Source organism: Dendrobates tinctorius, unplaced genomic scaffold (genome assembly GCF_039654945.1).
Source record: "Dendrobates tinctorius isolate UK_male_01 unplaced genomic scaffold, ASM3965494v1 ptg000029l, whole genome shotgun sequence".
NCBI lineage: Eukaryota > Metazoa > Chordata > Amphibia > Anura > Dendrobatidae > Dendrobates > Dendrobates tinctorius.
This window is the reverse complement of record NW_027361697.1, coordinates 55,797,274-55,821,748: the sequence shown is the minus strand read 5'-3', so window position 1 is coordinate 55,821,748 and position 24,475 is coordinate 55,797,274. Positions and strand designations below refer to the sequence as shown.

General features: G+C 43.5%; 1 protein-coding gene across 1 annotated transcript in view; it reads right to left on the bottom strand.

Moving 5' to 3' along the window:
* Positions 1–24,475, bottom strand: part of CRB1 (crumbs cell polarity complex component 1) — a 169,011-nt gene that overhangs the window by 3,487 nt on the left and 141,049 nt on the right. The window contains exons 10-11 of the mRNA XM_073571722.1: positions 23,190–23,318; positions 18,555–18,681 (exon numbers count right to left, since the gene is read on the bottom strand). Of these exons, the coding sequence (XP_073427823.1) occupies positions 18,555–18,681; positions 23,190–23,318 (256 nt within the window). The remainder of the gene's footprint in view (positions 1–18,554; positions 18,682–23,189; positions 23,319–24,475) is intronic.

Sequence of the window (24,475 nt, the reverse complement as noted above, 5' to 3'; positions counted from 1 at the left end):
AAAGAATCGCAGGTAATTTTACAGCTCCACTACTCTGTATGTCACCGAGGCGGGAAGTCAGCTTTCCCAATCCATGTTACTGGTTATTCTGGTGTTATGATAGTATTGATACCTGTTGGCAAGAATGTAGTAATACTCTGCCTGGTATATACTTCATCCACATGCCTCATCCCTTTCCACTATGTTGCTCTTGACATTGCTCATTCAGCTATATGCATATAATATCTTTATAATTTCTTACTTTATTATCATAGAAAAACCTATTCATTTAAATCACACATGTATACAGTCTGAATTTATCACAAAATGTGTAATTAAGGAACATCACATCAAGTGATTGCAGCAATAAATCACTGGTGCATTATTGTCACCGTCATTGCACATAACCGGACTGGATGAAAAAAAGAACCAACTCCAAGTTACCAAATAGCGTAAACAATTTCGGTTCAATTCATTTTCATTGTTGTGCATCAGTTGTTATCTTCCTTCCTACCACTAGAGGTCAGTAAATGATGCACATATCTATTTTTCCCCATAATGTTACTCTGAAGCAGTGCAATCTGTGGATTTGTCTCAGGTTTAGGCTATGTGCCCACGTTGCGTTTTTTAAGCGTTTTTGCCGCGATTTTCGGTGCGAAAATGCTTAAAAAACTCATACTGAACGCACCCCATGCATCCCTATGGCATTCCGCATATGCTGTGCTAATGATGCGGCGGAATCGCATCGCGGACAAAAACGCAGCATGCTCATTCTTTTTGCGGAATCGCCACGATTCTGCAAAGAATTGCCGAGATTCCGCACCCATAGGAATGCATGAGATCCGCTTACTTCCCGCATGTGGCTATGCCCACCATGAGTAAAGTGAGCGTCTCATGTGCGGATGGTACCCACGGCCTGGAGGAGAGGAGACTGTCCTCCAGGCCCTGGGTACCATACCCCTGTAAAAAAAAGAATTAAAAATAAAAAATATATTCACCTTCCGGCGTCCCGCACAGCCTTCCCAGGCCTCAGCGATACTTGCGTTCCCAGTAATGCCTTGCGAGTCCTTTGATGATGTCACGGTCCCGCGATACTGTAGCTGTCCCTATTCCTCATGAGACCGCTACAGTAATGTGAGACCTCATGTCATCAATGGTCTCGTAAGGCATTACTGGGAACGGGAGCATCGCCGAGGCCCGGGAAGGCTGCGCGGGACGTCGGAAGGTGAGAATATCACGATTTTTTATTAGTATTTTTTACATTCTTTCTTTTACTACTGATGCTGCATAGGAGGCCCCAATAGTAAAAAGTTGGTCACACTTGTCAAACACTATGTTTGACTAGTGTGACCAACCTGTCAATCACATTCCAAGCGATGCTTCAAATCGCTTGGAAAGTGCTTGAATTCCGCACACAAAAATCGTGGGAAAAACACGATAATAACCGCAAAAAAAATTGCGTGGAGAAAAACGCGCGTTTTCTGGGAAGGAGTCCGGTTTCAGGTGTCAGGTTTTAAACGCTACGTGGGCACATAGCCTTAGTGATATACTTGCAGAAAGTTGTGGGAAGCAGGGTGTGTTGCAGTCCGCGCTGCCGAGATTCACAAATCACCTGGGATGCAAGATGTTGTAGCAGTGTACTCCTTTATTTCCTCCTACGCGTTCCCTGAGGAAGGTGCCAGGAAGGGCGCCGAAACGCGTAGGAGGAAATAAAGGAGTACACTGCTACAACATCTTGCATCCCAGGTGATTTGTGAATCTCGGCAGCGCGGACTGCAACACACCCTGCTTCCCACAACTTTCTGTAGGTTTTTTCATGTGCGAGTGGTTGGTGGAGGTCCTGCAGCAGCTGATTCTGTGATATGCTCTCAAGCCAGTTGTGGGTTACACAACTGGAATAGGTGAGTGGAACTGTATTATACCGCTCATACTTCAAGTGTCACTAGTGATAGGGCACTATTGCGCCTCTTGTTCCCCCCACCATTTTTGTATTGATATAGTGATATACTTGGGAACACCATTATATCTGATCTATGAATCTCCCATTACCAGAAAACTGCTGCTATAAAGAAGGTGCAGCAAAACAAATTCTACTTTGCTCCTCTGTCATTTTCATTGATTGTTATCCCTGCACTACCTGGGTTTGCAGTGTTGAGGGCAGTCTAAGGATATGTGCACACAGAGACCCCGTTCATCAACCCTTTTAGGCCAAAAAAGTGAAGTAAAATGTTTGAAAAGTCACAAAAATGGGCGCAATTCAAAATTGCGCCAAAATTTGGCACTTTTGGCATTTTCGTGATAGGTCCTCCCAGCCCTACTGAAATGGGTGAATCTGGGGTGAGAGGTGGTGCAGTGGGGGTGTGACGCCACAGTCATCTAGTTACTACCAGTAAGATTTCTGGCGTAGCACACTGAGGTGCACGTCACTCATCAGATGCTCCAGATTCATGAAGATTCATCATGATTCAGGAGTGTCTGACTCCACCACGCCCCTCATCAAGCCTGGCAAGCAAATAGCCGATCTTGATGAATCGGGGCCAATGTCTTTTAGATAGCGGCAAAACCTACATTCTTTCTGCAGCAGAAGTCTTCTTCTTTGTCATGGTTTTTTTTTTAATTTTTTTATTCCCAATAGTGGGTGCTCTCCTGGCCACCACATTAACCCCTGACTGTAAAATTTTCACTAAATCTTCATCTTCATACAAAATGGGAAGAAATTTATTTATGATTTTTTTTAACCTCTCCAAATTGGGGACTATACTGCACACAGACAAAAGGTTTTTTGTTCTTTCAAAAATAGTATTTGAGTTATTCTATTCATAGGTGTAAGAAGATCCTCACGTTTTTTCTGTTTCACAATTGTATTAGCCCTGCTTAATGTCCACTGGGGATAATTCGGCTTTATTCGTGCAAATTCATCCACATGGATTGATTTAATGGTATGTTTCGGGTGGCTGCTATTTGCGTGTGGCTAGTATTGCCACTCAAAGATTTATGGTATGTTTTGGTAGAAGTAATTTCATCCACTATGCCCTTTAATTCTAAATCCAAAAAAGATATATCATCAGAACTGTATCTGTATGTAAATCGAATATGATAACTATTGGAATTGACATAACTCGTAAAGTCTGGTATGGCAGACACATCGGCCCCCCAAGTAATGAAGATGTCATTGATATATCTGCCATACCAAACCAAAGATTCCAAAAATGGATTGCACGTGGAAAAAATAAAGCTAGATCAAGTCGTCACCTGGAATGGCTTTCCAACAGTCTTGAAGGAGTTCCCCAGGTGTGCAGCACTTGTTAGCTGTCTTACCTTCACATTTTTCACTATTAGGTATGTGCCTGCTATCTAAGGGATGTCATTTTGTGATTTCTTTATACTTTTTTTCTATTTGTGTTCTTTTGTGGTTTTGCTCCTTTCAGACTCAATCTACAATCCTCACCTTAAAGGGTTTCTCACTAATATAAAAATGTCATTAACTGAAAGAAAATGTCATTATTGACATGTTAAAGAAAGGTCTTCTGATTTGACCCTGAGAGATAAGGGGCGTTCATTAAAGATTTCCCTGACCCACTTCTATTTATCACACGATGCTGACATTGCACATGTGTAATGATAGGTCTCTATAAGTTACGTACCAATTTGCAACTCAGAGCTGATAACAGTCTTGATTTTACAGGTGTTGAAGTGGTGTGAGGTTTGATAATGGACCCAGTGGAATACAGAGCAGTCATCAAGTTCCTTTACTTGAAAGGCCGCACACCAAAGGAGATGTTCGATGAGATGAAAGAGGTTAATAGTGATGATTCCCCAACATAGGATGTAGTCAAGAACTGGCATCATCAATTCAAATGTGGTTGGACTTCGGTGCGAACTGCTACAATTCCAGGGCGACCCCACTCTGCTATTGATGAACACACCATCCAGCAAGTGGAGGTCGCCATTTTGGAAAATCGCTGTGTAACCATTTGCCACCTAGCCCAAAATGTCAAGGTTTGTGTGAGGTCCATAGAAAAAAATCATCCAAGATCATCTTCACATGCATACCTTATCCGCAGGCTGGGTTCCCCAGCTGCTCACACCTTTCCAGAAGCAGGAACGAGTTGAATGCTCTCAGGCTCTATTGACGATGTGCCATGGAAACCAGGAGGACCTTTCCAACAGACTGATCACACAGGATTAAAGATGGATCCATCGCTATGATCCTGAGGCTAAAGTCCAGTCGATGCAGTGGAAGCATCATGACTCACCGCCTCCAAAGAAGGCACATGCCCAACCATCGGCAGGCAAGGTCATGCTCACAGTATTTTGGGACCATCACGGAGTAGTTTTGATGGATTTCCTAGCAAAGGGTACCATGATCACTGGGGCATACTATGCTTCACTGCTGTGAAAATTGCAGGAGGCCATCAAAACCAAGAGACGTGGCATGCTAGCTAAAGTTCGCCTTCTGCAAGACAATGCACCAGTTCACAACTGACATGTTGCCCAAATGGAAGCATGCTCCTGTGGCTTTGAAATTCTACCCCATCCCCCTTTTTCACCCAACCTCACACCATCGGACTTCCATCTCCTTCCAAAAATGAAGTTATTTTTGAAGGGCAAGCATTTTCCAGATGACGAGACTCTGATTTCCAAAGTCACAACGTGGCTTTTGGAACAACCTGTCAACTTCTACAAGCGAGGTGTTTACATTTGCTTAAAGTGATGGGAGAAGTGTATGTCCCTAGGTGGGTGGCATCTATGTAGAGAAGTGCTAATAACTGTGCCAAGTATCATTGTTCTCAGTCCACAGGAAGTGGGTCAGGGGAAATCTTTAATGAATGCCCCTCATATTATGTATTGTCCTTCAGACTACAATAGGTTTCTACAGTTTGTTGTGAATAGCAGACCCAAAGAAAATATTACAGACACATATAATTCAACGTTTCGGCAAAGTCAAGCCTTTTTCAAGAAGTACATAAAGATCAGTTTCTATATTGCTTCCAGTCTGGATCATGACCATGGTGTCCAAAAAATTAATGGAACGATGATTGTGGTGGATGGAAAATGTAAATCCCCGAACAAAAGAGTTGAGATCATTATAGCAGACGAGGAGGGTCTCTTCGTCGGCTGTCCAAATGAAAAAAAGATCATCAATGTAGCATCTCCAGTAAAACACATGTGATGCAAAGTATGGATGAGGATATACAAAATAAGTTTCAAAATGCTCCATAAATATATACTTTGTCGGTTGTCAAATGTTCCCCTCTCATCCCCCCTTTTTTTTTTTACAGAATAATGTGTTCTTATTTATGATGTATTTAGATTATGATTTTGTATCTGCAGATCCTTCTTTACATATCATGTGGTTATACTGGTTATGACAATAGTTTTGTTCTATTTTTCAGAAACAGACATTTCTTTAAAAAGGCTTGACTTTACCGAAACGTTGAATTATACGTGGCTGCAATATTTTCTTTGGGTCTGCCTTTCACAACAATTTTGTTAATTTTGTTTCAAATAAACTGTGGAAACCTATTTTAGTGTGCCAGAATTCATCATTATATTGGCTTATCTGTTTTGTCCTGAGCACCTACCTTATCAGCAGTGAGCACCCCTTATTCTAATTTTAAAAATTATCCTTCAGACTGATACAGTGGACAGCAGTGTTAGCGGCCACTTCTTACCTCAGCACTCCTGCTATCTCCAGTATTAGATTAGATAGACAGGGAGTGTAAGCAGCCTCATCTTACCTCAGCTCCCCTCCCTTGTATAGCCACTATTATAACAGAAAGACATAGAGGACAGCAGTGGAAGCAGCCTTTTCTTACCTCAGCACCCCTGATATTTCCAGAATTAGATCAGATCAATATGGTAGACAACAGTGTGAGCAGCCTCTCTTTACTTGAGTATTCTTGGTATCTCCAGTATTAGATCAAATAGACAAGCTGAACAGCAATGTGAAAAGCCTCTTCTTACCTCAGCCCCTCTGGTATCTCCATTATTAGATCAGATAAATATGATGCACAGTAATGTGAGCAGAAATTCTGATATCTCTAGTATTAAGTCAGATGGTCAGATAGACAGGTTGAGCAACATTGTGAATGGCCTCTTCTTACCTCAGCATTCCTGGTATCTCCAGTATTAGCTAAGAAAAACAGGATGAACAGTAGTGCGAGCAACCTCTTCTTATCACCTCACTCCTAGTATCTAATACATTTGATCAGATAGACTGGGTAGGCAGCAGGGTGGACAGCAGTGTGGACAAACTCTTCTTACCTGTCAGGGCCCTGTCAGCGCCGGATGTCTGCCACGGCTGAGCAGAGTGACTCACCCACACTGCGAGGGAGCCCAGGGGTCAGGTGCCACAGGGAAGCTCAGGCAGACGTGACCTAAGCACCTCGGTGAGAGGAGATGCTGAACTAGCAGGAGGCAGGAGGACCTGCGATCATGTGATTGCATATCAGAGAAGGGGGCGGGGCTACCGCAGAGCACCGCTGGGAGACAGCAGACCCGGGGGTATGGGCAGTGACTCAGGATTGTGAACTCAGGTCAGACAAAAACGGGGGTCATACAGAGAATAGTCAGGAAGTAGCCAAGGGGTCAAAACACAGAGATAGTAGTGCAGTACAGGAGGGATGAGCAGACAATAGTCAGGACGTAGCCAAGGGGGTCACACACAGAGATAGCAGTGTAGTACAGGAGGGACAGGTTTTGTGAATTCTCTTGATCTGACTTCTGAGTCGGGGCTCCCTCTGGTGGTTACTGCTGGTAGTGGAGCTGGCCGGTTTGACAGAAGTCTACCACCTGACGACGATGATTGGAAATCAGGGGTTACTGACTGGGAGGATATAAGTGAGCAGGCTTCCCTCAGTTGCTGCTGGTGATTGTTTCTTCCTGTGCATTTTGAAGTCTTCTGAATCCTGCCTGATCCTGCATTTTTCAGTTAAGCTGTTCATTTGCTAATCTTTTGCTTCTGATCTGGTTTTGTCTCTTTCTGTTTTGCTGTGAGGGTTCAGCGTGCTCCATGCTGGGGCAGTGCTGTACCCCACTCCATATGTTACAGCTTGTGTCAGTTTGTTCAGTCCCCTGTTATATTAGTCTCTTTTGCTTTGCTGACAGTTCACGCCAGAATGCTGACATAGTGGGGGAGAGGTCGTGAGACCTCAGTATTTTTTGTACATCAGACGCGTTAGATTTTGTAGGGTTTTTGCGTGATTGCAGACAGTGCCTTTCCTTTCCTATCCTATCTAGACAGTTTGGGCCCCATCATTTGCTCAGTCTATTTTCTGTCTGTGTTTATACCTCATCTTGTCTCACCTACAATATATGTTTGGGGGCTATCTATTTCTTTGGGGTTCTACTCCGGGGCAGTTTAGATTTCACCTTTCTTGCTTTAAGCTTAGTTAGTTCTCCGGCTGTGCCAAGGCATCTAGTGCAATGTAGGAACGCCCCACGGCTACTGCTAGTTGTGTTGTTAGGATCAGGGGTCTGCAATCCGGTGAGTTACCAACCTTTCTGGTTTCCTGGTGGCCTAGCCTATTCCTGTTATCCTCCTCGGTGACCTATTCATAACTGACAGGCAGAACTCTAAACGGGGACAGAACCAGAACAGAACCAGACAACAATAACGCAGCACAGGCACAAAGCACAGGCACAGTAGGGTCACATACTCAGCCAAGGGTCAGAGTATGAACGATGAGGAATGATCCCACAATGAGACTATAAAAAGCCTCCCAGAATCCCAGAGTGAGGCCGTTCAGATTAACCTCTGAACTACCTAATCGCACAAGCTAGGCAAACAATGACATTACCTCTGCACTCCAGGTATCCTTAGTTTTAGTCAGATAGACAGGGTGGACAACAGTGTGAGCAGTCTCTTCTTACCTCAGCACTCTTGGTGTCTCCAGTATTAGATCAGATAGAAAGTGTAGACAGCAGCGTAAGTAGCCTCTTCTTACTTTAGCACTCCTGGTATCTCAAGCTTTAGATCAGATATATGGGGTGGACAGCAGTGTGAGCAGCCTCTTCTTACCTCAGTACTCCTGGTATTTCCAGTATTAGATCATATAGATAGTGTGGACAGCAGTGTGAGCAGCCTCTTCTTACCTCAGTACTCCTGGTATTTCCAATATTAGATCATATAGATAGTGTGGACAGCAGTGTGAGCAACTTCTTCCTATCTCAGCACTCCAGGTATATTCAGTATTAGATCAGATAGATAGAGTGGACAGGAGTGTGAGCAGTCTCTTCTCACCTTGGCACTACTGGTATCTCCAATATTAGAACAGAATATCCACCGGAAGCGCATATTATTACACATTTTAGGGGTAGAGCTTCTTACTGCACATACTGACAGACACCTGTACTATTAACATTTTAGGACAGGTTTCTGTCAATGTAACAAAATGTCAATTTTAATTCTATAGTGTTCTCCTTTCTAGACAAAACTATTGTGATTTGCTAATTAAAAGTATTTAGAAATTTTATTTTAAATGACTTTTTATTAAGTTATTATTTTTCTCCGCTGGGAGAACCACCTTAATCATGTTGATCTGTATGTAAACAGAACACCATTCAACAAATAGATTATAGGTCCTGTCAGGTTTAAAAGTTAGACCCAGTGACCCATACTACAAGCTTCCTAACTCTGTGACAGTTGACGATGGCATGGAGATACTCAACATATGCTAGAAAAATAGACATTTAGAGATAATACACGATAGCTAGGTAGTTAAAAATCAAGAGGTGGTTGCAAGGTTTGTGGACATGTTATTCCAACAGACACTGTATAGAGATATACAGCCTCTATGGGTAATTCTCCACAATATGCGATGCCTCTAGGGATGAATGCCTCTATATTAAACATGAAATATATCAGGCCACATTTTATTTCTCAAAGATCAGATATAAATCTATGAGAAGACTCCTCTGCACACGTTCATGGTAACTATTTTATCTTTATTTTAAAGTATAACTATTTTCATAAAAATATATTATGCCTCCATGTATGTGCTACTGATTGTGGGGAACTGACACCCGCACCGACTGCTCAAGAAACAGCTGTATCTGCAGTATGTGCTCAATGGAAAGCCTAGGGATCCATACACAGCGCTGCATGAGCTCAAAGACTTTCTATTGCACCTATGCTTTGTGATTGTGCCACATTCATTAGTTGAACACTACAGTCTCTCGAGCAGTGCACTAAAAAGCTGTTATTTGAGCAACTATTGATGTCTCAGAACCTGGTCCCTCAACAATGAGCAGAAAGTGTAAGGGGTAATAACATATTTAAAAAAAAAAAAGATAGGTATACTTTATTATATGTTTTGATGACTACAGATGAGTGAATCAAATTTGTTACTAATTTCCCCCCCAAAACACCTTACTTCTTACTCCACGGCTGCTTCTCTGGTCCTCTGCACAGATCTCAACGTTGGTAGAATTGAAGTCCGCACAGAGGACCAGGGAAGCTATGGCGGAAATGGCGTAAGGGATCAGGTGAGAGCCTAAGACAAGTGAGCAGATTGTGTTTCTTTAGTTAGTAACTTCTTCCTTCTCCTCTATTTATTATGGTTTGTGTTCTGGAGAGACCTCGGAGCGTCTTAAACATCTTTTCATGGCTGTATGGACACTATTGATTCAGAACAACTTAAATCTCCCAACTGATTCAAATAATCAGAATTAATTAATGTGTGTTTATTCCAAAACTTACTATGGGGTTAGTAATGGGGGCATCTTATAGACACCTTTCCATTAGTAACCCCTGGTCTTGATGTCAGCTGCCAATACAAAGCTGACATGAACCCCAACCCTATTACCCCACTTGCCTCTGCCACAAGCTAAGTGGCAAGATTGAGGCTACGTGCCAGATATGGCGCATCATATGGATGCGCCATTTCTGGGGCGGCTGAGGGCTGATCTTGGTAGTCTGGGAGGAGGGACAATATCCATGGCCCCTTCCCAGGCTAATAATATCAGTCCACAGCTGTCTGTTTAGTCTTTGCTGGTTTGAACTTAAAGGAGATCCTAGCTCATTTTTTATACTAGGGTCTCCCATAAATTCACCAATAAAGGCTAAGCAAACAGCTGTGAGCTGTTAATAGTCTGTGAACCTTTTTGGATATTGTCCCTTTTACCAGATTATTAATAATAGCCCCCATCCGTGGGCTTTCCCTCTGCTGGTTATGAAAATTACACGGGAGCCCATGCCATTTTTTTAGTTAGTTCTTAATTTTACATAGGAGGTACACAGCGAGTGCTGAATACAACTCGCATCATTGTCACCTGGTTGTCCTAATCTCAGAAAGACAGGAGACAATGATGAGAGCTGACTTCAGCAGCTGGTACCTGGGATCAGTGCGAACTGTACCGCTGCTTTCTAGGTGCCGATACATGTCACGCTGATGACACATAGATGTCATCAGTGTGCATGTGTGTGCCATACACATTTTGTCCATGCTGCTGATAAAAAAAACTGACCTGTCTTCGAGTTTTTCACACAGACACATGGTACGTGTGAAAAAACTGACATGTGCACATCACCATTGAATACAATGGGTGTGCGTGTGTCCGTATTTGTGGTCCTTAAAAAATGTACCAGGTGAAGGAGGCCTAATACTGTATGCGTAGGTGAAGATCCCACTTGTGCATCTAAATCTGTTCTCACGCCTTTAGTCATGGTCTTCAAAACAACTCTCAAGGTTTCTTGTGGCATTAAGCAGACTTGTTTTTGTAGCTCATCTCAGAAATGCTCAATCTGATTGAGATTTGTGGAATTTGGAGACCAAGTCAACACCCTAAAATTCTTTGACATGTTCGACCTGTTTCACACTTCAGTTTTTCACAATCAGTCAAGATCCGCCGATTTGCCAAAAAAATGGATCCGCCATTTTTATTTGCGGATCCGTTTTTTCCCCATTGACTTTCATTATCGGCGGATTTTGACTGATGATCGTCCGTTGCGTCCATATTTGTGCGGATCCGCCAAAGTTGTGGCGTCCGCTCAGATCACCAGACGGACCATGCAACTTTTTTTGCCGTCCGGATCCTCATTTTCCCCTTTTAACCCTGAATCAAGTGTCACTGCTGGATGAAAATTCTCTCTCTCTACCTGCCTCCTCCATTTCTGCCCGATCTCCCCATTTATCGCATTGCGCGATCTCCTCCCTCATGGCATCGTGCGATCTCCTCCCTCATCGCATCACGCGATCGCTACTCACCCGCATCCCACGAGATGATCGCTCACCGCAGATGCCCGCTCTCTTCCGGATACCACTACATCCGCCGGTATTAATTTTTGATTTTTTTTTTTTCTTTTTCCCCAGGAGCGGTTCCTTTAAACTTTTACCATCGGCGGATCCGTACATCCGCCGATCCGCTGTCCCACGTTTCTGTCAGTCCGCCTGCGGATCCGTTTTCCGCTATTTTGGCGGATTTAGACTGACAGGAAAAACTGATGTGTGAAACAGGCCTTCCTTAAACCATTCCTGAATAATTCTTAAAGTGTGGTATGATGAATAATCCTACTGAAAGAGGCCCTGGAAATATCATCATCATAAAGCACGTGTATTTGGTTTGTACATTGTATAGCTAAGTGGTACTGTATGAGTCAAAGCAATATCTACATGAGTAGCGTGCCCCAAAGTTTCCAAGAAGGACTTTACCCACAACATTGCACTGCCTCTGCTCACTTTCTGTGTTCTCATAGAGCCAGTTTGTCTTCTTTCTGGCATTATCTCCTCCTCAGGTAAATGAAATATATACAGCCAGCCACATAACATAAAACTAAGCATAATGTATCAGACCAGGCCACCTTCTTTTATGGCTCCATTGTCTGGTTCTGCTGTGGTTAGTGTGGCACCCCTGAGGGTTCAGTCGCCACAGAGGTACTGCACCTCCTCCTGAGGTGTGGTACCCCACCATCCAGGTAAGGTGGAGGCACCTGACCACACTCCAACACCTGCACCCCACACCACAAAGTAGTGTAGCAAAGCACCTTCGGCGGCTCCATGCTTGGAGTGTAGCAAAGCACCAGTTGGTGGCTCCCAGCTTGGAACCCGAAATGTGCTGGGAGATGGGTGGATTTTAGTTTATATAAAAGAGCGGGAAGAGTTGAGTGAGTCGTTCAGTCAGTCAGTCATTGCTTGAGTCAGTCAGTCATTGATGGAGTCAGTGAGTGAAGATGTAGAAAGGACAGAGTGAGACAGAGAAGATCCCCGGGAGAGGGATGGAAGAAGGAAGTGCTGCAGCAGGCCACAGTGATCTGGGTCTGCTGGCACAGGAAAGAGACAGAGAAAGGAAGCTTGATTCTCCATTGGGAAGAAGGATTAGTACGGAACGTGAGGAGAATAAGAGAACAAGGACTAGGGTTAGAGGAGAACCCTTCTCAAGTTCTAAGCGCAAGGCCGGGGCCCTGTCCCTGAGGTTGTATGGATACTAATGGTCCTGCAGCAGACACCGGAGGAATAGAAGTAGTGACCACTTTATTCCCACACAAGACATGGGGGCACAACAGCAACATAAGAGTGAGCCGGGACTTAGTAGCAAGGAGTCCCCGAAGCAGGCTACAGCTGTCTGCCGTACAAGTAGAGTTCATAGGAACATCTGACAGGAGGAACTCCAGTGTAACTCAGTACTAGGAGTACTTCATTCAAAGGCGCTATAAGAGGAGACGTTAGGAAAAGGCACATATGTTGGCGGAGTGTTGGAAAGGAGTACTTCATCTTGCCTGGAAGTTGGCTGAGCTTCTGACCCAGAGGACACGGCACGGATGCGGGCACCTGTACCTGCAACAGACTGTGAGTAAAGCTTTGGAGCTACATGCCCTGGTGTCCTCCACTTATTCCTGCGCCAACCCGCCCAGCACTGCTGCATCCCTTGCGCCTGACTCTACACCGTCTAAGTGTCACTTCACCTACACTGCCCTGGGACTACAGCCCTGCCTGTGGAGGGCTATAACATCATTGCTGCACCACACCATCTGTCCCAGAGGATCTGTCTGCAGCGTCGGCTTACATCTCCATTGCCGAACACCACAGGTGGCGTCACGAATCACTTATAAACTTTCACCACCATAAGCACACTGCAACAACCCCTGTTACAATGGGCGCCCAGGGCCACGGGCCGGGTCCCAGCTGTCGTGACATCTCCCATTGAAGCTCATCGGGCCCGGTACCGAGTGCCCCACAGCCCTGGGAGGGCGACCCATTAGCATGGGCACTGTGAGTTATCAGCCATCTTCTAACACCTTTGTATCATTACCATTTTCTGCAATGTGTGGGATCGGACCAGATAGGGTAACCATTGTTCCCCAGGTGTATGATTGTATTTTGAGTGGTTTCATGTTCCAGCCCTCATTGTATGGTATACTGTGAGTCAAGATTACACACTATTTTTAGTTATTGTGTTGGTAAAAGAGTAATAATGCTTCAGCAAATAAAAGATATTCAAAACAAGTACAATGAAACACACAACATACAGTACGTACAAGTACGTATATACAATTTTCCAATATACAATGGTACCAATTCTTAAAGGGGTTGTCTGGGACTTTTATATTGATGGAGTATCCTTAGGATAGGTCATCGGTATCTTAATAATGGAAATGCAACACCCAGCTCCCTCATGATTAATTGTTCCCTGACAGTGTCGGACTGTCGTGCCAAGGGCCCACGAGTAATATTGACTTTGGGGGGGGTTCTACTTTCCACCTGCATGCGAATATAACATTACTCTTGTTCACAAATTTACCTAAATCTATATATAATAATAAACTGGGTAGTTTGGTAAATGAATGATGAATCAAGTGAATTATGCCAAGTACTGCCCATACATATCTGGACAGGGGCCCACCGGGGAATTCCCCTGTTCCCCTATGGGCCAGTCCGAGCCTGTTCCCGGTGCTGGCATTGGCTGGATGTGCTGAGATGTGGAGCTGCAAAACACAGCGTTAGCAACATAATAATTGCAGCTGCCAGGTAATGCACATTAACCCCCTACTGGACACACAAGTGCTTGTTATAAGGTTCTGTTCACATTCTCTGTTTTCTGATGACAACCTCCCCCCACCCCCATGGACTCTATTACAATTAATGGGGTCTGCTCATTGCCGTTTGTGTTTGTCATGTAACTACAATGAGCTGTAGTACAATGTGATCATCACTTAGCCAGGAAAGTACGGTAATTAAAGGTTCCTGTGGAATGACCAGAAGCAGTGATCTTCACAATGCATTAATAATCGGTGTACAAAATATAAACCTTTTTTTTTTGCTAAAACCATTAGTAAAAAAGAAATAAAGATACAGCTGACTATAGAAGAATGATGAAGATGATGATGATGACGACGATGATGACGATGTTGAACACATTGGCAATGAACAAATTAAAAAAAAAAGAGCAAACACATAATGGAAACAAAGAGTACAGATTTTAATATGCAGAAAGAACAGAAACATCACAAAAACAACACATTACAAATAGTGATAAGAACACAATGAGATGAACACAGAAGATTTTTACAAGAAACATTGGTTAAGATATTCTTAATTTAATCGACATAACAGGTGACAAAGTGGCTAGCTATATTGCGTTGTTGAAACGATTTTCAGTAAATCACAGCAAACTATGGTGTTGTATAATGAGTCGTCTATTAACTAAAGCTGTTCGGACAGCACTCTACATGTCTGGGCGCACAAAAGAAGTGCCTGTGCCATGTGCCATTAGCGTAATGTGTAGTAGGGCCTTCCTGGAAAGGAAAACTTACAAGAGGGTGCCAGACCTACTGCAGACAATCGCGCAAAAAAAATAGTGGTTAATACTCCAATTTGCAGTGAGACCAGTTTCTACAAACTGCATTGATTATTGTTGATAAACACACTCCTCTGATATAAGTGTAGCAATGTTTCAGTCTAATACCCTTCATCAGGTTTTGGATGTGTCCAATTTGGAGATTCAGAAGTGAGGCTTCACTGTGTCATGTGGAAAGCAGCAGTCAGCTTAAAGGGAATCTGTCACCCTTTTTTTGGACTATGAGCTGCCGGCATCGACATCAGGGGCTTATCTACAGCATTCTCCGGTGCAGGCGCACTGCTCTGCCCTGTTGAGGGCAGAGTAGAGTCCTGCAGTGCGCAGACGTCGGGAGAGGTCCGGCGCCTGCGCACTGCAGCATTCTGCTCTGCCCTCAGCAGGGCAGAGCAGTGTGCCTGTGCCGGAGCCACAACAGGAAGGGAAGAAGAGGACGTCACTTTTAGAAGATGGGAGGCACTGGACCGGACCGCGACACCCATTGGACAGGACCGGATGCCAGGGTGAGTATAATCTAACTCTTTTTTCTTATCTTTCAGGTTACTTTGGGGGCTTATCTACAGCATTGCAGAATGCTGTAGATAAGCCCCTGATGTCGATGCTGGCAGCTCATAGTCCAAAAAAAGGGTGACAGATTCCCTTTAAAGGGATTCTGTCAGCCCAGGATGGCTCTTCAAACCAAGTACAGCCGCTTGGTGCATCACAGCGGGGCTAATCTACTATATAATCATTTTATTCTGTCTGTAACCGAAATCCCGTGTCGCTGATTGTTTGTAACGGTAAGCTGCGCCTGTCGCTGAATGGTCGTGGCCGCCAGGCTCAGTGTGCGGATGGTACCCAGGGTCCGGAGGAGAGGAGACTCTCCTCCAGGCCCTAGGTAGCATAAACCTGTAAAAAATAGAATTAAAATAAAAAATAGTGATATACTCACCTTCCGACGGTCCCCGGACTCTTTCCTTCCTCTCACCACACGCCCGGCACCTTCCGGTCCCTGTAATGCTTTGCGCAAAACACCACTGATGACATCGCGCTCTCTCCAGAGCGCGACGTCATCAGCAGTGTTTGAGAAAAGCAATAAGTGAGCACAATCAGTATAATAACAATGAAAATATAACTCCAGGGATTACTACATGCATGAGGAGATAAACCAGGACCATATACAAGACAAAGAGCATGCATATATGTAGGATCACCACACAACAGACCAGTTATTTAAGAAAAAAAAGATTTTTATTATTTGCAAAAACACAGAAACACCACAAAAAATTATTAAAAACCATTTAAAAACAATAAATGAGGACAAGCTTGGTCACCAAAACAATTATATGGAAGATGATCAGTATTCCATAACCACTGGCTGCAAATAGTTTAATTATTGCACTCAGGGGAAATCGTATAGTCAGGCTGCTAATATGACTCAATAAGCATAAAAAGAGCAAGCGGCTAGACAATGGCAGACAAATGAATGACTACAGCAGTTCATAGTTTCACAATGGAGATATCCTCAACCAATATACATTGTAAACTCAAGGACATGATTTTAATAAAAGTGAAGAGCTATATCATAATGGTGGCAATAAATGTTGCAAACCCCCCAAAAGTGATTCCACCAAAAGGATACATAGATGTCCCAAATAAACAGAGCACCTATTAATGAAAGGGCTATATGCACAGGGGCAGGTAAGTGCAACTAATACATCACCGCAAGTCAAACAGTCAGAAGAAGAAAGTCACAGTCGCCTAAGATCTGTTCCTGCAGCCAAAGTGGTTAGGGTGGAGACCCACGCGTTCCGACACCTAGAGTGTCTTTCTCGAGGTGGATCCTTTTGGTATATTGGTTGAGGATATCTCCATTGTGAAACTATGAACTGCTTTAGTCATTCATTTGTCTGCCATTGTCTAGCCGCTTGCTCTTTTTATGCTTATTGAGTCATATTAGCAGCCTGACTATGCGATTTCCTCTGAGTGCAATAATTAAACTACTTGCAGCCAGTGGTTATGGAATACTGATCATCTTCCATATAATTGTTTTGGTGACCATGCTTGTCCCCATTTACTGTTTTTAAATGGTTTTTAATAATTTTTTGTGGTGTTTCTGTGTTTTTGCAAATAATAAAAATCTTTTTTTCCTAAATAACTGGTCTATTGTGTGGTGATCCTATATATATGCATGGTCTTTATCTTCTATATAGTCCTGGTCATCAGCGGTGTTTCGCGCAAAGCATTACTGGGACCGGAAGATGCCGGATGCGTGGAGTGGAGATTGGGGGCCGTCGGAAAGTGAGAATATGTAAAAAATAGAATTAAAATAACAAATAGTTATATACTCACTGTCAGTATCCTGACAGCGCCGGCATGCAGCCTCCGCTGAGCAGGGACTCACCAGTGCTGTATGGGTCCCGGGGACAGTAACAGCTGGAAAGTACAGACGCACAGGACCTGCACGCTGAAGTATTAGCAAGCAGGCACGGGACCTACGGTCATGTGACCACAAGGGGGCGGGGCTTAGCGTCCTGCTTGCTAAGATGGAAGAACACTCAGAGTCAGGCAAACCAGAGATCATACACAATACGGGCGAACGAGGTACAGGAGGGACAAGCAGATGGGAAGTCAGACAAAGCAGAGGGTCATACACGAGAGGTAGCGCAGTACAAGAGGGTCAGGCAGAACTCGTAACAGGGACAGAATCGGATCACAACAAAACAAGAAAGCAAGTTATCAGGCACAAGGCACACGTATACAAGAGGTCACTTAACTCTGCCGAAGGCAGGAGTATAACTGACACCAGGCCCAGGTCCAGTGAGCATTAAATAGCCGCCCTCTGCCAGAGAGAGGCAGAAACAATTAACCCCCTGTCTGACCAGGACGGGCCAAAGCGAAACCCCGTCCTCGATCATGACACTCACCTTCCGACGGCCCCCGATCTCCACTCCACGCGCCCGGCACCAATAATGCTTTGCGCGAAGGGCCGGAGATGATGTCACTCTCACGAGAGCGCAACGTCATCAGCGGTGTTTCGCGCAAAGCATTACTGGGACAGGAAGATGCCGGGCGCGTGGAGCGTGGAGTGGAAATCGGGGGCCGTCGGAAGATGAGTATATAACTAGTATATAACTATTTGTTATTTTAACAGAGACTCTAGAATACCCGATGCGATAGAATCGGGCCACCATCTATTCACTTATATACACCTTCCCACCTGCTAGGTTTCCATCTATCTCCACTCTTTTCTGACTCTATGAAGCCAGAGCTGTCAAAGAACGGGGGGGGGGGGACTTTGGTGATTGAGGGAAAACAAGCAGGTGGGAAGGTGGATTTAAATTTGCTGCATTAAAAATAGTTAAATAGTTGAGGTCCAACTGCTAGAACATTTATTGATTTGAAGAAGCTGTGGCATCCAATCCCACTCGGTGCAGTGGAGACTGGCTCGTGTGGCCACTCTCCACCACCATTCCATGTCTAAGGAAGATATGGAAAAAGTACATTTGTATGACAAAGAGACAAAGCATAGGATTGCGTTGTGGCCCTGACGTCCGTTCTTCCATAGGTGCTGCTCTTTGGTGTGTAACGATTATCATATTCCAGTTTAGGTCCTGACTGTACTGAAGGCCTTGATAGACATCTAAGTGTGTTTGAATAGTAAAAAATACTTGCTATTCCTCATAATCCTGTTCTCCCCACTCCACTGCCGGCTCATCCTCCATGCGCAGGATCAAGTAGGACAATAATTGGAAAAGATTTTGCCACAACAGCATAGACACATAAAATGACAGGTCGCTTACATCAATCTCGCAGATCTCCCCAGCATAGTTCATGTCACAAATGCAGTGGAAGTGATTGGGCAGGTTCTGGCAGATGCCCCCATTCAGGCAGGGGTTTGAAGCACATTCGTCAATGTCAATCTCACACCTGAAATGCCAATAAGGTGTATTACAATTTCATCACATCATTGCCTCCTTATAAACCCTGTATTATTCATGGTATGAAGCTAAAAAGGATCATTATCTTCACTGGCGGACACAGGCAGAAAAGAGCCCCTATGCAAGAGCAATATATGGGCCCTTTGCAGCCCAAGAGCTCCTAAAAATGAAAAATTGCACCTGATTTAAAGGTAAAAATGGCCTCCTTTATCTCTTAAGCCCCTGTGCAACCACACAGGATGTACCAATGATATCTCCACCCCTGATTATCTTAGTCCTGTTTCACACTTCCGTTGTTGGCGGACAGTTGGCATCCGCCAAAAACTAAAATTAACGGATCCGCCTCTGTTGTGACATACGGATGTCAGTGGATGCTAATATGGAAGGATCCGCCGAAGATGAAAAATTTAAAGCGACCGCGGTCGAGAGAGAGATATTTTTTTCGCTGGTCCCGGAACGACATTTAATGGTTAAAATGCTTCCTGGAGTAAAGCTTCCGGGCATGCGCACTTAAAATTAGCGGACTGTCAAGGAAAAATAACGTTGCATTGTCCGTCTCATCCGCCTGGCAGCCGCTAAAATCTTGGCAGATCCGTCAAAAAACGGGTGGGACGGACGACCGTCAGTCAAGATCCGCCACTAATGTAAGTCTATGGGGGAAAAAACGGATCCGCCCCTTTTTTTGGCGGATCCGTTTTTTTATAAAATTGGCGGATTTTGACTGATGACAAAAAACGTAAGTGTGAAACAGGCCTTAGCCTGCATGCGTACATCATCCATAAAATCTCTACAAAGATAATGATACTTTTTAGCTTTATTAACCCATTTAAGACCAGGAAATTTTCAGTTCTTGAGTTTTAATTTTTTTTACTCCCCTTTTCCAAAAGCCTTAACTTTTTAGTTTTTCCATCCAAATAGCCATATGAGGGCTTGTTTTTGGCACAGAAAGGGCACCATGTAAAGTGCTGTAAAAGGGTAGTGTGGTAAAATGGTTAAAAAAAACAAACATCACTATTGTCTTCTGCGTTTTGCTTTTACGGCATTCATTATTTGCTAAAAATGACCTGGCAGCAAGATCCTAAGGCTGGGGTCACACTTGCGAGTGCAATGTGAGGAACTTGCGCGAGTCTCTCGCTTCAATACCTGGCACTGCCGCCGGCACTCGGCACCGGAGCACTCAGCTGCATAGAAATACAAGGTGGGCCATTTCTATGGATACACCTAAATAAAATGGGAATGGTTGGTGATATCAACTTCATGTTTGTGGCACATTAGTATATGGGAGGGGGAAAACTTTTCAAGATGGGTGGTGACCATGGCGGCCATTTTGAAGTTGGCCATTTTGGATCCAACTTTATTTTTCTCAATGGGAAGAGGGTCATGTGACACATCAAACTTATTGAGAATTTCACAAGAAAAACAATGGTGTGCTTGATTTTAACGTAACTTTATTCTTTCATGAGTTATTTACAAGTTTGTCTTTGTTTACAGCCATTGATATGTTGCAGAGGTTAACACGTGAGGAGCGGATAAAAATTATGTTTATGTCTGGTGAACGCAGTACCCGGGTCATTGCAGCAGATTTCAATGCAAGACACCCTACACAAGAAAACTTAAACCATTCCCATTTTAGTTAGATGTACCCATATAAATGGTCCACCCAAAAAAGGTAGCCTCATCACTGAACATAATGTTCTGTGTAAACTGAGGGTCCTGTTACAACTTTTGTTTTGTCCATTCTGCAAATTCAGTGCGCCGATCTGGGTCACCAACCATTCCCATGTTATTTAGGTGTATCCATATAAATGGCCCACCCTGTACATGCAGCCGCACACTCCGGTCTCGAGTGCTGGTGGCAGTGCCGGGTATTGAAGCGAGAGACTTGTGTGAGTTTCTCGCATTGCACTTGTAAGTGTGACCCCGGCCTTAAGGTCATTATAAGTACAGTGATACCAAACATTCAAGGTGTTTTTTTTTTTTTTACATTTTAGTGGTCAAAAAAATCTCTGAGCTTTGAGAAGAAATGTGGTCTGCGTCCCCATTTTCTGAGAGCAGTAATTTTTTATATATCGGCCCGTGAAGCTGTGTCAGGACTTGATCCTTGTTTATATATGCAGTGAGCTTACTATTTTATTGATACCATTTTATCTGCCATCCAATGTTTTGATTGCTATTTATTGCATTTATCTGAAGCGTGCAGCGACTAGAAAATAAAATTGTTTTTGCATTTTGACTCTATTTTTCTTTTTGTCATTTAACACATGGTTAAAAATATTTTTTCCTTATTTCTTTAAATGAGAAGAGGTTGGTGATTTAACCTTTTTTTTTATATATATTTTTAATTTTTTTTATTTTTTCCTATATTTCTTAGTTCCCTTAGCTGACTTGAACGACTGATCACATGATCACTTTTACTATATACTGCAACACTGTAGTATATTGTAGTACTGAGCTATTGAGCTAAATTGTGGTTTAGCAATGAAGACGCACAGAATGAGCTTCATATTAGGACCAACATGGCAGCCATGGGGGACTTCAGCAGGCTCCCGGCTGCCATCCTGTGATTACGTCATGGAGTGAGCACAATGAGCACTAGTGAATTTAGCCATTTAACCCCTTAACGACCAGCGGTATTTTTGGTTTTGCATTTTCGTTTTTTGCTCCCCTTCTTCCCAGAGCCAAAACTTTTTTATTTTTCTGTATGGCCATGTAAGGGCTTTTTTTGTGGGACGAGTTGTACTTCTGAACGACACCATTGGCTTTACCATGTTACGTACTCGAAAACGGGAAACAAATTCCAAGTGCGGTGAAATTGCAAAAAAAAAGTGCAATCTCACAGTGTTTTTTTGTTTTTTTTTCCCCATGTTCACTAAATGCTAAAACTTACCTGCCATTGTGATTCTCCAGGTCATTACGAGTTCATAGACACCAAACATGTCTAGTTCTTTTTTATATAAGTGGTGAAAAAAAAATCCTAAGTTTGTTTAAAAAAAAAAAATTGCGCCATTTTCCGATACCCATAGCGTCTCCATTTTTCATGATCTGGGGTTGGGTAAACGCTCATTTTTTATGTGCCAAGCTGACGTTTTTAATTATGTCATTTTGGTGCAGATACGATCTTTTGATCACCTGTTCATCACCTGTTATTGCATTTTAATGCAATGTTACTGCAACCAAAAAATCTGGCGTTTTAAATTTTTTTCTCATTACGCTGTTTAGCGATTAGGTTATTTTTTTTATATTGATAGATCGGGCTATTCTGAGTGATGCCAAATATGTGTATATTTGATTTTTTGTATATTGTTTTATTTTGAATGGAGCGAAAGGGGGGTGATATAAACTTTTACTTTTTTTTACTTTTTTAATATTTTTTTACATTTTTCTTTACTTTTGGTGTGCTTCAATAGTGTCCATTGGAGACTAGAAGCTGCCATAACCCGATCGGCTCAACTACATACAGGCGTTGATCAGATTGCCTGTATGTAGAAAAATTACTCACTTGCTATGAGCGCTGACCACCGGGCGGCACTCATAGCAATCTGACAGTGACAACCATAGAGGTTAGAGACCTGTGATTGTCATGCCAACCCATCGGTGACCCGCGATCCCATGACGGGGGTCACCGATGGGCGGATTTCCGGTGCACTTGACGGAAGCGCAAGTTAAATTCCGCTGTCAGAATTTGACAGCGGCATTTAATGAGTTAACAGCCGTGGGTAGTTCGCAATTCTACCCATGGCTGTTAGAGGCACATGTCAGCTGTTCAAAACAGCTGACGTTCCGGAAAAGGTGTGGGCTCAGTGCCGGAGCCCACATCAAAGGAAGGGTGTCTGACATTGCGTACTATTATGCCCGATGTCGGAAAGGGTTTAAATGCCGCTCTCAGTGATTGACAGCAGTATTAAATGGTTAAATCGCAGCAATCTGAGATAGCTCCGGCTGCTGCTGTTACAGGCAGATGCCATGTGTATAACAGCTGGCATTTACCAGGTGTGGTGTAGGTTCAATTTCTGAGCCCGCTCTACACATCTGCTCTGACCACATGACGCTATTTTACATAATGTGGTAGCAAAAGGGTTAAAGAAATGTTCAGCTGTTGCCTCCACTTGTTCCATAGATACACCAACAAGTTGGCTCTCACCAAGGGCAGATTTCAAGTGCTTGTATTAAAGGATTTCCTTTCAGATTGTTTTGGCCATATATATTAGATTTTTTTGGCTGAACCCATCTACCTAATACAGTGTCTGTCCTGACCCTATCACAACAGCAAAAAAGGATCATACGGTTGGATTTCAACATGCCAGTCCTTTTGTTCTCCGGGTAAATTAGCAGCCCCCAAAGGTGTATGGCATCGGCTTTCTCCCCTCTCCCCAGTCAGGACACATGCATTCTTGACCAACAGCAATCTATGAGTGGTCAGATTTACAATACATTAAAAGGATGTGTTAATATATCGTATGAGTAAAATCCATCATGGGGGGCTATGGTGCAACTTACTGATCTCCTGCATATCCAGGTTGGCAAGAACATCCTAGCACCCCTCGTTCCTGAGTGCAGTTACTGTGGTTATAGCAGGTTACGTTTTTCTTTTCATCGCCACAGAAAATGGAAGGCATTATATTATAGCTGCAATAATTAGAAATAAAGGATATTGAGTTTGGAGGAGCAGTTATACTGCACACATAAACAGTGGTACAAAACGCCAATGGCTACATGGGGACTTGGACCATAAAACACTAAGTGCAGAAGTGAACTGAGCTACAAAACATTCACAAAATAAAGCTGCATAACCTTGTTAGCAATACAGATCTATAAAACTCTATTACTTCCATCTACTTTTTATCTACAGTGTTCAGACGCTGTGGAGCAACCACCAAGAACAGGATGTTAGATCTACTACAAGATGTGGATGACATGTATATGGCACATGCATGGGGCAGACTGATTCCAGTACATCTCTAAAAACATATAAAGTAACTTATTTAAGGAGAACCTTTCACAATTTGTAGCATGTTAAACTGGTCACTTCATGGAATAGTGTCTGAAGAGATGAGTAGAATAGTGTCTACAGACTTGTGAAGATATTAGCTTTTAACATTTAGGGTATAATTTTCACTCACCAGCAGAGTTTCTTCTCTAGGGGTGTGTACTTTTTCCCCTGCATGCCATTGCCCAATTATAAGCACAATCCCCTGAATGTCAAACCTGGCTTTCTCTTTGTGAGACAAAGACAAACAGCCTTGCTCTCCTCCCATAGCTCACTGTGTGGGGAAAAAAGTGGAGTAGAGCTGTGTGCCATTACAAACTATTCTTCCAGCTCACATTTCATGGCAGTGTCAGTGTGTGGGGTTGGGAGTAGAGCAGATATGTATATCATTACATACAACTCTGCAACAGCTGCTCTCATCCCACGGCATTGCCAGTGTGGCAGAGATGGAGTAGAGCAAAGCTGTGTGTCATTACAAACACTTTGTGATGACACCTATGGTGTCACTGGTGCTGCCTAGAGGCGCTATCAGGGGGCACGTGAATGATCGCAGGGAGTACAGGAACAAGGCACGCAGTGCGCAAGGACCTGAGACTAATCCAATGAGCACAGGACCTGGCACTAAGCAGTCACATGACCAGGGAGGCGGAGTCACGGCGCATGAGTACAGGGAAAGAAACTTAACGTGCAGAGCGCAGGGCACAGACAGTAAATGCGGTCAAGGAGAGCCGAGGGTCAAAAGCCAGACGAGAGCGTAGTACCTAGGGATAAGATAAAGAGTAAACGGAGACAAGCC